Source organism: Stegodyphus dumicola, chromosome 5 (assembly GCF_044657685.1).
Source record: "Stegodyphus dumicola isolate Sdum_Otavi_A_Nest chromosome 5, ASM4465768v1".
In the NCBI taxonomy this organism is placed as follows: domain Eukaryota; kingdom Metazoa; phylum Arthropoda; class Arachnida; order Araneae; family Eresidae; genus Stegodyphus; species Stegodyphus dumicola.
Genome location: NC_140772.1, coordinates 229,106,316 through 229,120,498, shown reverse-complemented (window position 1 = coordinate 229,120,498; position 14,183 = coordinate 229,106,316). Strand labels below are relative to the sequence as shown.

The following is a 14,183-nucleotide window of genomic DNA, read 5'->3' as shown; positions in this document are numbered from 1 at the left end:
AGGATGTCCTTTATTCATTAAAATGACAAAACTAACTACAGATGAGAGTTTTATGTTCCGTTTTTCTCCTTTAAACAATAGGAGTTTTTAAAAGGGGTGGCAGCCCAGAATGGCTATTAGTATGTAACGACATAAAATGTAAATAATTAGTTTGAAAGTAACTCACAAATATTTTAATAGTTATAAATGTTTAATTAACACATTGTTTTATTATCGATTTTGGCAACAGTTTTTATCTTTGGAATCCAGTTACAGCAGCCAGGTTCACTAACCACTCTAACCGGCGGCATGCACGATAATATATTACAAATTAAGCATATAAATTTTCTACTTTGGGCAGTATTTATTGACTGGCTATTTATTAATTTATTATTCCTCGTATGTCTCTTGAAAATGAACTGAGTTCAAATTAACCATTAAGATATCCCATTATTCTCAGATTAGGAGCTTGGTATTACATAGCTCGTTAAGTCTTCAGTTGATTATATGACGAGGATTAATTTAACGAGAGAGAACAGTTATTTTTATGGGTGGACTTTGACGAGTCAGTGATTATTTCGCTAGTTAACCGTATTTCTGCATTCAGAAGCCCGTTAAATTCGGTTAAATTTAATGAAAATATGTACTTTACTGTAAATAATACTATGATTTAACATTGAGTACAAGAAAGCTAAGGTTTCAAGTATAAGCTAGCTGCTTCACAAATTAATTAAAAACGTGGATGCTTTGTCAAATAATATTTTATATTATTACTTAAAATATTTGAAACTCTTCTATAAGTATCCATTCAGAACTAGTTGATAGCTACTACCAGGACACTTGCTAGTACAATATTTGAGCTGTTAGGTTTGCGTTCTAATGTAGGTTATTTGGTTGAGGTAAAGCATACAAAGGCTATCTGCCTAGAGGAGAGATGCTTTCATGCAGTACTTTTAAAGGAAGTATGGTTCATATGTACATGGGAAAAACCGCGAAACCGCACACGCAGTCAGCCCATTCGCGAGGATTTGATCCTCGGTCTGAACTACTGGTGTTCAGCATTTTTTACTTTCAGGCGTTGGTAGGCTCTTCTAACACAAGGACTAGATTATTTGATTGTGGCAAAGCACATTAGGGCTATCTGCTTAAAGGGACGGATGGCTTTCGTAGAGAATAGTTCCATAGATGCCTTCTATGGAAGACTGGTTCGTATACATGTTACACACGAGGAAAACCACAAAAACGCCCATGCAGCAAGCCCCTTCGCGGGATTCGAACCTCGGACCGAACTACCAGTGTTCAGCGACTTTACCGCTCGGCCGCTGGTGGTGTGAATCAGCACAGGTACTACAGGGTATGAATCATGTAGTGGTAATGTCATCTTACTTAATAAAAACAAAAGTATATTTTGGTACTGCTGATTCAATGAATTACGACGTATTCTATTACGTTAAATACTACCAAACAGCACCATAGTTCTTCATATATTGCTTTTGGATTTTCATAAATATCTTAAATGTTATATTTAATCACCGTTACGTGAAAATTTCTCGAACTGATGTTGATGCAGATCGTTATCAAGCACGTAAAAGTGAAATACCGTTATCGGATTTCTAAAAGCACCATGTACCATTGATATGGTAGCATTCAATTTACAGATACATATTTATATTACTGTTCAGTCATTTCAATATATCAGCATGCATATTCAGTACGTAAACTGAAATAATCTGCGCTATTATTTTATTTAAATAACGTTAGCTTAGACCCCCTTGTACAGCCATTAGGATTTCTGAAGCAGATGTGAAAAACTGCAATGCCCTCGCCGCGACTCGAACCTGAACCTCTCGAATACGCGCCTAGTGTGCTGCCGTTACACCACGATAGTTTGCAGAAAGGAGGAAGGAAATACCTTATATAACCCCCCTTTTAAAAGGCCACTAGGGATTACTGGACCCAGTCCAGAAATCGTGGTGGTGAAAAATCAGTATCAACCACATTTTAGTTCGGGTGCCACTGTAGAGTCATTAGGTTTTTTTAAAGCAGGAAATATGAAAGATGTGCAATGCCCTCGCCGTGACTCGAACCTGGACCTCTCGAATACGTGCCGAGTGTGCTACCATTACACAATGAAGGCATGCAGAAAGGAAGGAGAAAATACTTTATACCGTATTAGAATGACAAAAAATTAAGAACTATTATTTGCATTTTTTTCACAGAATCATGGTGTATTGATATAATATATTCACCCCATTTTAAGAACTTGGAATATGGAATCTGATATTAGAAAGAATCTGCATGCATACGTTGGAATGCATTTTGTCAGATAAACAACTGTAATACAAAAAAATGCAGAAAAAAAACATACAAATGTACAGAAAAAAATTAAAATGCTTGATTTTAGACTAGTGAAAAATAAAATTAAAAATAAGTTGAAAGAAGCAAAAACTTCCATCTTACTAAATGGGTTTGCACAAAACTTAAGGAAAATTATAATTTTTATAGTTTTATATTGTTACGAAATGTACAGGCGGGCGCGGTGAGATAGCTTCCTGGCAAAGCAGTTTAGGTTTGCCATAAAATGGCAAGGTAAGGCAGGGTTGCAATATTTGGCGAGAAATCGCCCGTTTGACGACAAAATCGGCAATATGCCATGGACGGATGGAGAACCTTATGTAACGAAATCTTACCAGTTTAGCCCAGAATGTTCTCGAACACAAGCCGAAAACTATATAAACCATGCTGGTAGGCAGAAAGTCAGAGTGTGGGATAGTCAGTCCGTGCGGAGTCGATCGAGTTGACAGCCGGGCAGGGAGTGCCGAGTGGGTCGTCGAGTGCACTGAAGGAGTCTCTTACTGTATCGCGGTTAGTGCATCGTCGAGATAGCGTGTTGAGCTTCGGGATCGACTGAACCGAAGATTAGAGAGCTGTGCTCTGTGTGCCGTCGAGTGCATCGCGAGTTGTAGCGTGGAGAGTCTCGAGAGTACGTGGAGTTCCGAGAACGACCGGGCAGAGTCGGGAGCTGTACTCTGGTGCTTTACAGTGAAGCTGGTTTCACCACTGATAACCTGAAGGCTGTGCCGCTGATTGTTCCAGCTTGTTTATAGTAGTTCCTTGATGATTGTAAAACGGGATTTTGGAGCTGTTCTGATTAATATTGGCTAAATATTGTTTCGATACTTCATCAAGTGTCGTCGTTATTCACTCCAAATCCACACGAACCCCGTACGAACGTGAACGAAGAAAATAACGTAACAACTGGTATCAGAAAATAAAATAACAATATTATAAAACCTCCTTGGTCGTATCAGAATATGCAAACAAAATATCCATTTTTACCGCTATCGAATGCAATTTAAATATGTTTTTGCGTGACATCTGTTCGTAAGGACACAATACAGGACTCTTTTTTTTTTCCCAAACGGATTATAAAATTGATTTAAAATGGATTCAGAAGAGATTTTTTCTATGACGTCTGTACGTACGTATGTTTGTCTCATATAAAACATAACTCAAAAACGAGTAGCCTCCAGAAGATTAAAATTCTGTGTATAGGACTGCTATATCTAGTAGGTGTGCACTTCCTTTTTTGATGGCAATCAGCCTCACCCAAAAGTATATATATATATATATATATATTATATGTGTGTGTGTGTATGCGTACACATTCTATTACTCCGTTCCTTGAGCTGAGTTTTATTCGTCTTATATATTGGTAAATTATAAACTTTCTACTTTCAAAATGATTGAATTACGTTGTTCTATCTTCCTGTTAAGGTTTTTATATCTTTAGTTACTGTGCATGCGATAGTTGTAGAATCATCAAGAATTTAAAAGGTGTTGAAGTGCTACTGCTAAACCTAATTTTTTTTACTTAAGCAGCCATATTTGTTCATATTTGAAACTTCGCTGAATAGTGAATTAACGCAGTTTCCTGCACCATCTACGTCTTTTTGCCGAGTGGGACCAAACGTAAACTTTCAATTTTGTGCACTGAAAAATCTGCCTTCTTGCCCGCTGGCCGAATTGCTTGCTTTTACGTAGAAATTCTAATTTTAATTGTAAATTTTTTTTAAACTTTTTTAACAGTATTTGGTGTTATATGTTTTTCTACAGTCTTCAATTTGTAATAATGACATTTTTAAGTTTTTATGTATTTTTGTCTTGCCGCGAAGTGAGAACTGAATTAATTGAATGAGAAATATATCTCTAATGATTTTCGTGGTAATACGTTTAAAGGAAATGCAGCACAAAATGAGTATAATTTAATATTCCGTACATGCGCATAATTTAATATTCCATGGTATCTGCCTCAGATTTTTCGCATAGTAATAGTATAGTTTTGTAATTCATAATTACAAAAAATACGTGTTTGTCTTTAAACGCTTTGTAAAGCTCGTGTGGAGATGCGCCATAAACAGTCGCTTAATTTCCTCTGCTCAATTAGACAAAAGGCTGCACTCCTCTACAGTTTATGTTAATCGAAATTCAAATCGTAAATTAGCTTATTAATTTATTACCACCAGCTTTATTGCATACTATCAAGGCATTCCATCTAATATATGTATAATACATTTATGTGAATTAAACGGAATGATACGTGGGTAGATAATTAGAAACATGAATTCCATTTAAGTCAGTTGTATCTATAATTCCATGCTGTGGAATGACATTTCACTGAAGGTATGTGGAATAAATTTCGTTCCTTATTCCCTACAGGTAGAGAGTGCCTTTAGCCCAAGGATTGGCGGTCGCCCTAACCAGCTAGAAACTCGTTACCCAGCTGGTGTGTTGGGTCTTCGGCTTCGGCATCAAAGTCTGGACCGTGCAATCGTTCGATCCGCTGTCATGTTCGCCGTTTCTTCTATGGTGCATGGTGCTGATTTTAATCCGTGGACGTCGGACGAACATTCTCTCAACTACAGCGTTCCGATTTCTTGCTGGTTTGGGCCTGGACTCAGAAGGGAAGCTTTTGCGAGGTTCGTGTACAGGTAGGTTAAGCAAAACAATCATATATCATTTACTTTTCACTGCAATCTCTACTGTTACAGTAATTTATATATATATGTAAATAAAAATGTCTGTATGTGTGTTCGTTTGCTCGCGATTAACTCAGTCACTACTATAGTTATCGTCACCAAACTTTCTACAATTCTTTTCTGGGACCTTGGAAAGGTTCACGTCCACTTTTTCCAAACAAAAGTAGCAAAAATCAGAAATATTAATTTAAAACTCTGAAAACAATCATTTTCGCTCTCATTTGTCCGAGTGGCAACAGTCTCGCACGCTGGAGATAAAAATTTGCTTTATATCGAGAAGTGTTGCCACTGCTGGTTTTCAAATCGTAGAGTTTGTTAATCAAAAATTTGTAAGTTTTACAAAATCTATATATATAAACAAGAATGTCTGTGTGTTTGTTCGCGTTATTAATTTATGATTAATTTTTAGCCACATTTAATGGACTAAAATTGAATGTAGGTGAAATATTGGATAGAACCTGAGCTTTTACGCCCCTTTGATTAGAAAGACGAAAATCATTCAAAACTGCATGCCATTGTTGCTGTTATAATGAGAGAGAATTAGTTTATTTTTCTACGGAAATTTTTTATGTGGGTTCCATATTACATCAGACTGAAAAATGTGTGACTATGAATCGCATTTTTTCCATTGTTTTTAGAGAAGAATTACAGCGGTATCGTTCTCTCTGTTGTTAGATACATTACTCTCAGTCTAACTTAACTGGCATCGGTTATTTCCGCTAGTTTTATAATAAAGCATGAAAAATTATTCTTCTAATATAGTTGGTTATACCACATAGTTTTCTTATATAAGAATTCATTACCTGTTACATACATTTTAACATTAGACAATATCAAGGTTTATAAACTGACTCTTTGAAACCTGCTTAAAATCTTTAAAAGAAGTGTAAAAGCGCTAAGAGTTTCGGGGAAAAGGTATTTAATTCTAAGTGGATATAAAATTCAAATTTCAAAAATTCAAAACCTAAGCCGCGCTTACCCGAAAAACTTTGTCAGAAGAAAATACTTCGATGAACGTAATAGGAAACATTTTCCATAGTTTCCTTGAAAGTATCATGTAAAGGCTCTGCCATAGCACTTAGACAAAGGCTGCTACTAGCGGTGGAAAAGCCCCCAGGACTATCTGCCTAATTGGAGGGTTGCCTTTGTGGAGGATTTTCTGAAGGAAACTGACTGATATACATGTTACAGATGAGGAAAACCATGGAAACATCCAAGCAGCCAGCACGTTCGCAGGATTCGAACCTCGGACAAAACTACCAGTGCAGTGCTCAGCGACTTTACCTCTGCTGGTGGGCTTGTGTAAAAGCGGAGTTGTTTGAAAAATGCGTTTAAATGGAAAGCGCTGGTCATGATTGGGCGACAGGGAGTATCTTTGCGGAGATTCGTTTCCAGTAGCATAAAGCGCGTAGTAATAAAGAAATTTCGCACAGGTCAGTCCGAAATGGTATAGGCATGCAGTCGTCTAGTGGTGAAATCGCTGAACACCGGTAGTTCGTTCTGGGGTCCCAATCGCGCCGAACGTGTCGGCTACATGAGAGTTTTCGTGGTTATCTCCATGTGTAACGTACATACGAGCCACTTTCCCGTAGAAAGTCTTCCACGAAGACATCCTTCACAGAAGACGCCACAGAAATCCTGCAACAGGAGGTGTGGAAAAAACATTATCCACATTCTCGCGCTTTGCGATTTCCTTGTGCTCGGGCTTATGAAGGAAGAATTTGCAAAGAGGCGATAACAATTCGGTCAGCAAGTAAAAACTTCGAGGCGATAACGTTTGAGGGAGAATTCTTCGAACAGGTTATAGAGATATTTCTAGTATGCTACGATATATGTTTGAATAAACTTGATAATTGCGCATAAAAGTATTTTTCACGTAAATAAAATGCTGTCATATATATTTTTAGTACTTCTTTCCCATGTGATTAACTTTTTGACTAACCTTTATATATTTAATCTAGCTTCAATGCACAATAAAATATGAAAGCTTTCAGATTTTATATTATGCCCAAAAGGGGAGTTTTTTTTTTCCATTTACACACATATACACATTTGGAGAGCCGTTTCGAGAGTAACTGGGTTAAGGGCACGCTTGGTTAAAAATATTTAAAAACAGCATATCTTTAAAATTTCCGATAGAGAATCTCGCGCGTTGGACATAAAAATCTTTATTCCGTGCAGTGTTGCCACTGGTCGCTTTGAAATTGTTGAGTTTCTTAATCAAAAATTTGTTAAAATTTTACAAAATATGAAATAGAGAGTAAAACAAATTCGAAGTTCAAAATTCGGGCTGCCGGATCTCGTATGGGACTATGTTATTCAGAATTGGATGGCTCTAGGGACCGTTGTTTTTTCACATTGCGAGAAACATTAATCATTCACACAAATTCTTCATTATTTAGTTTCTTTAAATATAATACTGGGCTGCAATATTTGGTGGTAGCAATTTCAAAAGTGATTCAACGCTTTTTAGTGATTCACTGCAAAATGCCGTTTCGAGACTAATAGCCATTCTGGGCTATCCTCCTCTTTGGGCTGAAAATCAATTTTAATTTATAAAATGTTTTAGCCATTTAAACAAAATGGACATTCTTTGTCAGTCTGATAAAGGAACAGAAACCCTTTGTCCATTACCTAGTTTCACCAGACCACCAACAAGTATCACACTGGTAGTAATTTCAACGAACTCCATTAGCGATTTTACAATAAACTTTCTTTTTGGGTTATTTTAGATCATGGAGAAGCATTATGAGTTATTTGACGAAAGGAAAGAATGCTTCCGTGAGGAATTTTCTAAGAAAAATTTGGCTCCGGTTCACGTTCAAATGGGAAAAACCAGACTTCCCGTTCGACGGTATTTACACTCATATATTCAGCCATTTACTCATATATTCAGCCATTTTATGGTTTTACTTTCTCAGGAAAATCGGCTGGTGTTCACTTTACACGTTGCAATTTCCGTTCGCCGTGATTTGAAGCTGGGTCGAACTATCCGTGTTTGCTGTCTTATCCTCTTCGCCACTCTTAAAAATCCAAAGATGAGTTACTAAAAGCCAGAGATTGGCCTCTAAAAGACTGTGTTCAAGTTACAATGAGACAAGAAGCTTATGTATAAGCTATGTTAAAAAATATCGAAAATTACACTGTTTTTTCTTATTTTCCTAAAAAGTACAATTTTGCACTCAACACTCCTTTATAAAACAGCGATTTAATTGGAATTTTAAATTCTAATAACGAATTCTGATATCGGACAACATTTATATCTCGATAGCGTTTGCCGTTTTTTTAAATTTATATCTCCTCCGAATTTTACCGAATTCAAAAGTTTCGTGAAGATGCTCCCATTCGCCAAAAGTAAAGATTAATGCGGATTGTTTGTTCCCTTTCACTGCAAGTGCAAATGTTGTTTTTCTTTCTTTTAAGCTTTTAAATCTGCTGAGGTATAAAATTCGATTTATAGAGATTACATGACTGTATTGGTATAATTTCAATTTTGCAAAGACCTCGTGATATTGGAGAACACAAATGAAATAGTCTTATGAATTATGCATCAGTTTGAACCCCCACAATTCATTATGAAATAACATTTATTTTGTATTTCTTTAAATAATATCGACATGATTTCACTTAATTCTCTTAACTATTTACTTTTCAAATGCTCCCTCCCCAAAAACACCAATATCATGTAACGTCTTTAGCATATTTTACATTGAATTTTGGGATGTTTTAAAATTTGTTTTCAGTCAGTTTCCTTTTTAGCCCAAAGGGACAATTTGCCCAGAAGGGCTATTGGTTACGTTTTGGCATTTTGCGTCGGTAAATGTCGGTTCACTATTCAAATTGTTGCCATCAAATATTAGATCCCTTCATTATATTTAAAATTTAAATGATGAAGAATCTGCAAAAATATATGTATATTTCTCGCACTGTGAAAAACAACGGTACCTGGAGCCATCCAGTTTTGAATAGCGTACTCTCCATTCGAATATGGGCCCAAATTTAGAATTTGTTTTTATTATCTATTTCGTATTTTGCGAAACGTTAGAGAAATTTTGAATACCAAATTCAACGATATCAAAGCGAGCATCGGCCACACTATACTGAAAAAAAATTATCTCCAGCACGCGAGACTGTGTATCGGAAATTATTAAGATATGCCCTTTTAAGTATTTTGTGATATTGCTGTTGAATTCAATTTTATGGTTTAAGTGCGAAGAACATAATATTTAATATGTAAAGGTAACGCACGAAACGTTAGAAAATGATCCTTCTGGCGTAATATAAAATCTGAAAGCCTTTCATTTTTTTTTTTTTTTTAAATAGCTGCTAGGAGTGAATGAGATACAAGAAAATTACTGCTATTCGCATCACATTTTGAATAAGATAAGAAAAATTAGCAATCAACTAGGATGCTGTAAAGTCTTTCCACTCTGAAGTTAAATTGATATGTTATCATTTTTGATAATAATAGCGAATATTGTAAGGCCCTTTAAAACACTTAAACACTGGGGTTTCCTCCCAAAAACGTCAGTCAGATCTTTAGAAATCCTGTAAAAATTTTACACTGTGATTCTTTATTCATTTCACTTTTGAAGAATAAAACAGGAGTTGTTGATGGAAACATAATTTTTGTTTTAAATCTCGGACAGCTTATTGTTATTTATGTCACTTTTTTAGTTTACGCTACGGTTTCATATTTAATAACACGGGGGATTCTTATTAACAGAGAGAGAGAGGATTTGCGAATTCACGACATTCAGCGAAAATTAATTAATTTATCTTACTTAATTATTGAAATTAATTTATCATAGTCATTAATCAAATTAATATCATTAATCAAATTGATCATAGTAACACATTAAGGCACACTTTACAGCCTCCCTAAAAAGGGATACTTCAATATCTCTGTTCTACTGAGCCGATTGACAAAATTTAACTTGCATGTTTCGTATCTCGAAAGTGCAATTATATATGAGATTTACATATAGCACTGCTTTTTCGTAAATGACATACCGGTTTTTTTTCCATATTTCGATTCTAGCCCTCAAATTATTATGATAAGTTTTGTAAAAATCGAAAAAAATTAGCTGTCAAAATTTTAGCCCTTCAGTTTTGATTGAATTTGGTATTTATTTATTTATTAGTATCTCTTTTTTTAAATTAAACTTACTTAATTCCTTCTTTCGGAATTCGAAATGCAGTTTCATTCCAAATAAAATTCGCATGTATTTTCTGATTTATTTTTTAAATTTATATTGTTAGTAATATTTATAAATTTTACGAAAACATTTTTGATTTATAACCTATAAGGTATTTCTCGCTCCTTCTTAGCATGCGTTCGTAATGTGGTGGTCTGCACGCTGAGAGCGTGTTCCAGAGGTCATTGGTTCGATTCCTGGCGAACACGGTGCTCATTTTTCATCTCTCCTGCTTCCAAATAACCGATCTCTACAAACCGATAACATTTTTACCATTACTTTAAAGTAGATGTATTTGCAAACATACCTGCAAGAAATTACAGTTTTTTTAATTGAAAGTTTCAAAAGACACACGTGAATTTAAATATTGGAGAGTTTTGAAATTTGGCATGTTTGTTATAAACGATAATAAAGAGAAATGTAGTTTATATACTTTGTTAAAATTATTTGAAAGGATGAACGATGTACCATTTTTTCCGCTCGTGCACAGTGAAAAAAATGAAAGGAAAATAGATTATTATAAATTAAGAATTTTGCCAAGTGTATTCTTCAGTTTGAGCCATTTCTTGGCGCAAACTAAAAAAAGTGCACCAAGACAAATTTTTAAATTTCTCGGTAAGTTTCTCACCAAATATTACAAAATTTTATATTTTCGCATAATTTGAGTCCCAAAATCGTAATATGATAAAACAATTGGTGTATAATTTCAAAAATGAATAAATAAATAAAAGGGGGTCCGATTTTGCATCAAAATACCTATTTTAGAACAATGCCATATATAAACCTAGTACTATGTACGCTAAATCATGCTTTCTGGACATGAAAAACGCAAACTGATTTTAGCAATCTTTCTAGTATAACGGCAGATATAGGATTTTCTTTTCGAAGTGAAACTTGAATCTTCAGAAAAGCAGAAACATTCTGATTTCTGATATAATACCGAAACTAGAAAAACGCCTTGTAATTACAGATTAAAAATTATCTTCGAAAAAGAGATTTGGTTAATTTTTCGTGAAGTCTTGAAGACTTCAAAACACGATGTAAGCATTTGTAAATCTAAAATTCCACAAAAAGAGTTCAAACATATTGTTACGAGATGCCCAGCCACGGTAAGATAGCTTCTCTGCAAAGTGGGTTTAGTTTGCCAGATTTAACGTGAAATCGCCCATTTGGTGACAAAATTGTCTATATGCTATAGACGAATGGAGAACTTTCTGGAATGCATTTTTACCTGTTTGGGCCAGAATGTTCTCGAACGCAAGCCAAAAGCTGTATAAACCCTGCTGGTACCTCGAGTATAGAAGTGGTTTGTAGTCTGAAACAATCGCGATTCTATAGAGTATCTCGTACTCTATCGAGTTGGATCGTCAGTCTAGTGTCTCGTCAGTGGATCGCGAGTGGTGCATCATTAAGGCTATAGTCGAGTGCATCGCGAGTTTTATCGCTGAGAGCCTTAAGAGTACGTTGAGTTCCGAGAACGACCAAACCGAGTCGGGAGCTGCAGTCTGGTGCTTTGCGGTGAACTTTTTTCCACCGTGATAGTCTGATAGCCTGTGTGGCTGATTGTTTCAGCGCGCTTGTCGTAGTTCTTCGACGACTGTAAACGTGCTTTTGGAGCTGTCCTGAGTAATACTGGCGAATAAATTGAGTTTTTATTCTTCGTCAAGTGTCGTCGTTAATTACTCCAAATCCACGAACCCGTACAGGAACGCAACAATATATATATGACTGATACATAACTTGTGTATTTATATATGACTTAATATATACATATAACAAAATAAAATCTGCTAGATAAAATTTTAACAAATATTCAAAGGAAGTTAATTATAGTCTTCAGAATAAAATGCATTGCATATTTCTTTCCATATTTCATTTCCAAACCAATCTTTTTTCTGTCTTCTCGTGTGTCTCCAGCCAGATAATTTAAAGCTGCCCTCAAATAGTTCGCCTTCTCGTCTTGAAAAGAAATGAATCTTTTCGGCGAGGGAAAACTTCATTACTTAGGGAGGATTAAACTTGTTATCGCAGTGTAATCATTTATTATGTACAAAGTAGAACATCTAATTAAAATTTGTTTTTAAATATTAGTTTTTATATGCTGTATGAAAATAAAAGAAAAAGATTATAAATTTTAAAGCCATTCTCGATAAATGAAACTTGCTGCATTTCATAGAACAATCCGTCGTTTCCAAATAAAGCATGTATATACAGATATTTTTGTTTAATTAATTTATCCTTCTTCGTCGCATTTTAATGCATTTTGACTATTTTTATCTTTTGTCCATGAAGAAAAGAGTGGATACAAGTTTTATCTCTTTAAAAAAATTTGGCTTATAAAATTACATCCCAAGAACATACAAATTAATCAATTAATTAGAGTCTTGTCAAACTAATTATCTCGGTAAACGTCGTCCTATCTCTGTTGACTGGGAATGGGCTTATGTACGAATTTGTTATATATGAATACAGTTTCAGCTTTTTATTGAGACAGCTAATGATTTATTTTTAATTCACTAACATTTCTCACGCAGATATTCAATCAATTAGCTCTGCTTAACACATATTAACACCTGAAATTTTGCAATGTTAAGAATTCCTGAGAACTCTCACTTTAAAGGGGAAACAAATCATTCTCCAGTGGGTGTCTGGTCATTGTGGCCTTTGGGTCAATGAACAAGTGGACCTTCTTGCAAAAAGAGGTGACAGTTTATTACATTGGAGTATTAAACTGTTTTTAAAAAGCTTTTTTACGTCTAATGTCCTATGACATCTTCAGACAGGAGTCTGAACATTAGAGCCTTAAAAGGTTAGAGAATAATAACCTGAGAGTCCAAGACACAATGCAGTTGCCGCTATCCGTCTGTCTACAGGACATGATTGACTTGTCGCCCACCTGCACCGCATAGGCATTTTAATAGATCCTATTTGTCCGGTTTGTAATTCTGGAGAAGAAATGAATAGGGACCACCTGCTTCAATGTGGGAGAATGGGCTTTTCGTGGTTTTACAGAGGAGTCGAGATAATGGGAGGCAAGAGCGCTCCTTAGGGAATGACTCTCGTCTTTTTGTTCTTAGTTCTATTGTTTGTAACCTCTGTTTTTTAGATTTTAGTTCTTTGTAATTCTTTGCGTGGCCAATGGAAATAAAAAAAATCACTAACAAAAACGAAAAATGTTTTGAAGCTCATGTTCTTAATTTCATTGCTATTGTAACAAGCACAAGGGTAACTATCCTCTCGTGGGATTTGGAGACCCCCGAACCACCTTCCAGGGTGCTCTCCTCAAAATTGGAGGTGGAAAATAGAAGTCCAACCTGTCTTTGGAGGAGGCCCTGTCAACCATTCTTCCATGAAATATGGACATGACAACAACAGCAAGGGTAACTTCGGACTTTTAAATCAAATGTATTTGTTCTGATTAGATTATTTGGATTACAGGAAAACACGCGAGGGCTATGTGCCTAAAGGCAAGGCATTCTGCAATTTTGCCACTCAGCTTTTTGTTATCTCAAATGGATTCGTATTCGTTTAAGAATTTTTGCTTACTATGCTTATTATTATTAATTTTTACTTGACTTTTAAGATGTCGAGTAAAAAGGATAGGAAAAAAGACTTATCAAGCAATATCATTAATTCCAAATTCTACTTTCTGTTCGAGTAATCGAATTTCGCTTACTTGAAGCTCTACTACATTTACTTCGATATTAGAATTTCAAGAAACTAACTGCAATAAAATTCCCCTGATTATTTTAATGTGGATAATTCATTTATAGCGAAAGCTCAGATACATTTATTGCAGAATGAAAATGGCTTCGTCATGTGTTAGTGCAATTTAAATAAAATTTCTTCCTCTATGAAATTTTGCTGAAGCTACATTTAAATAAACAACTAAAATATTGTAGCCGTGGTTTGAAAAATACTTTGCGTATACAATGAAGCTTCATCATATTATGTACTACCATAGATG

General features: G+C 35.2%; 1 protein-coding gene across 1 annotated transcript in view; it reads left to right on the top strand.

Moving 5' to 3' along the window:
- LOC118191555 (glutamate receptor ionotropic, NMDA 3A-like) overlaps window positions 1-14,183 on the top strand; it is a 391,320-nt gene that overhangs the window by 276,485 nt on the left and 100,652 nt on the right. The window contains exon 3 of the mRNA XM_085817752.1: window positions 4,699-4,970. Coding sequence (XP_085673878.1) covers window positions 4,699-4,970 — 272 coding nt within the window. The remainder of the gene's footprint in view (window positions 1-4,698; window positions 4,971-14,183) is intronic.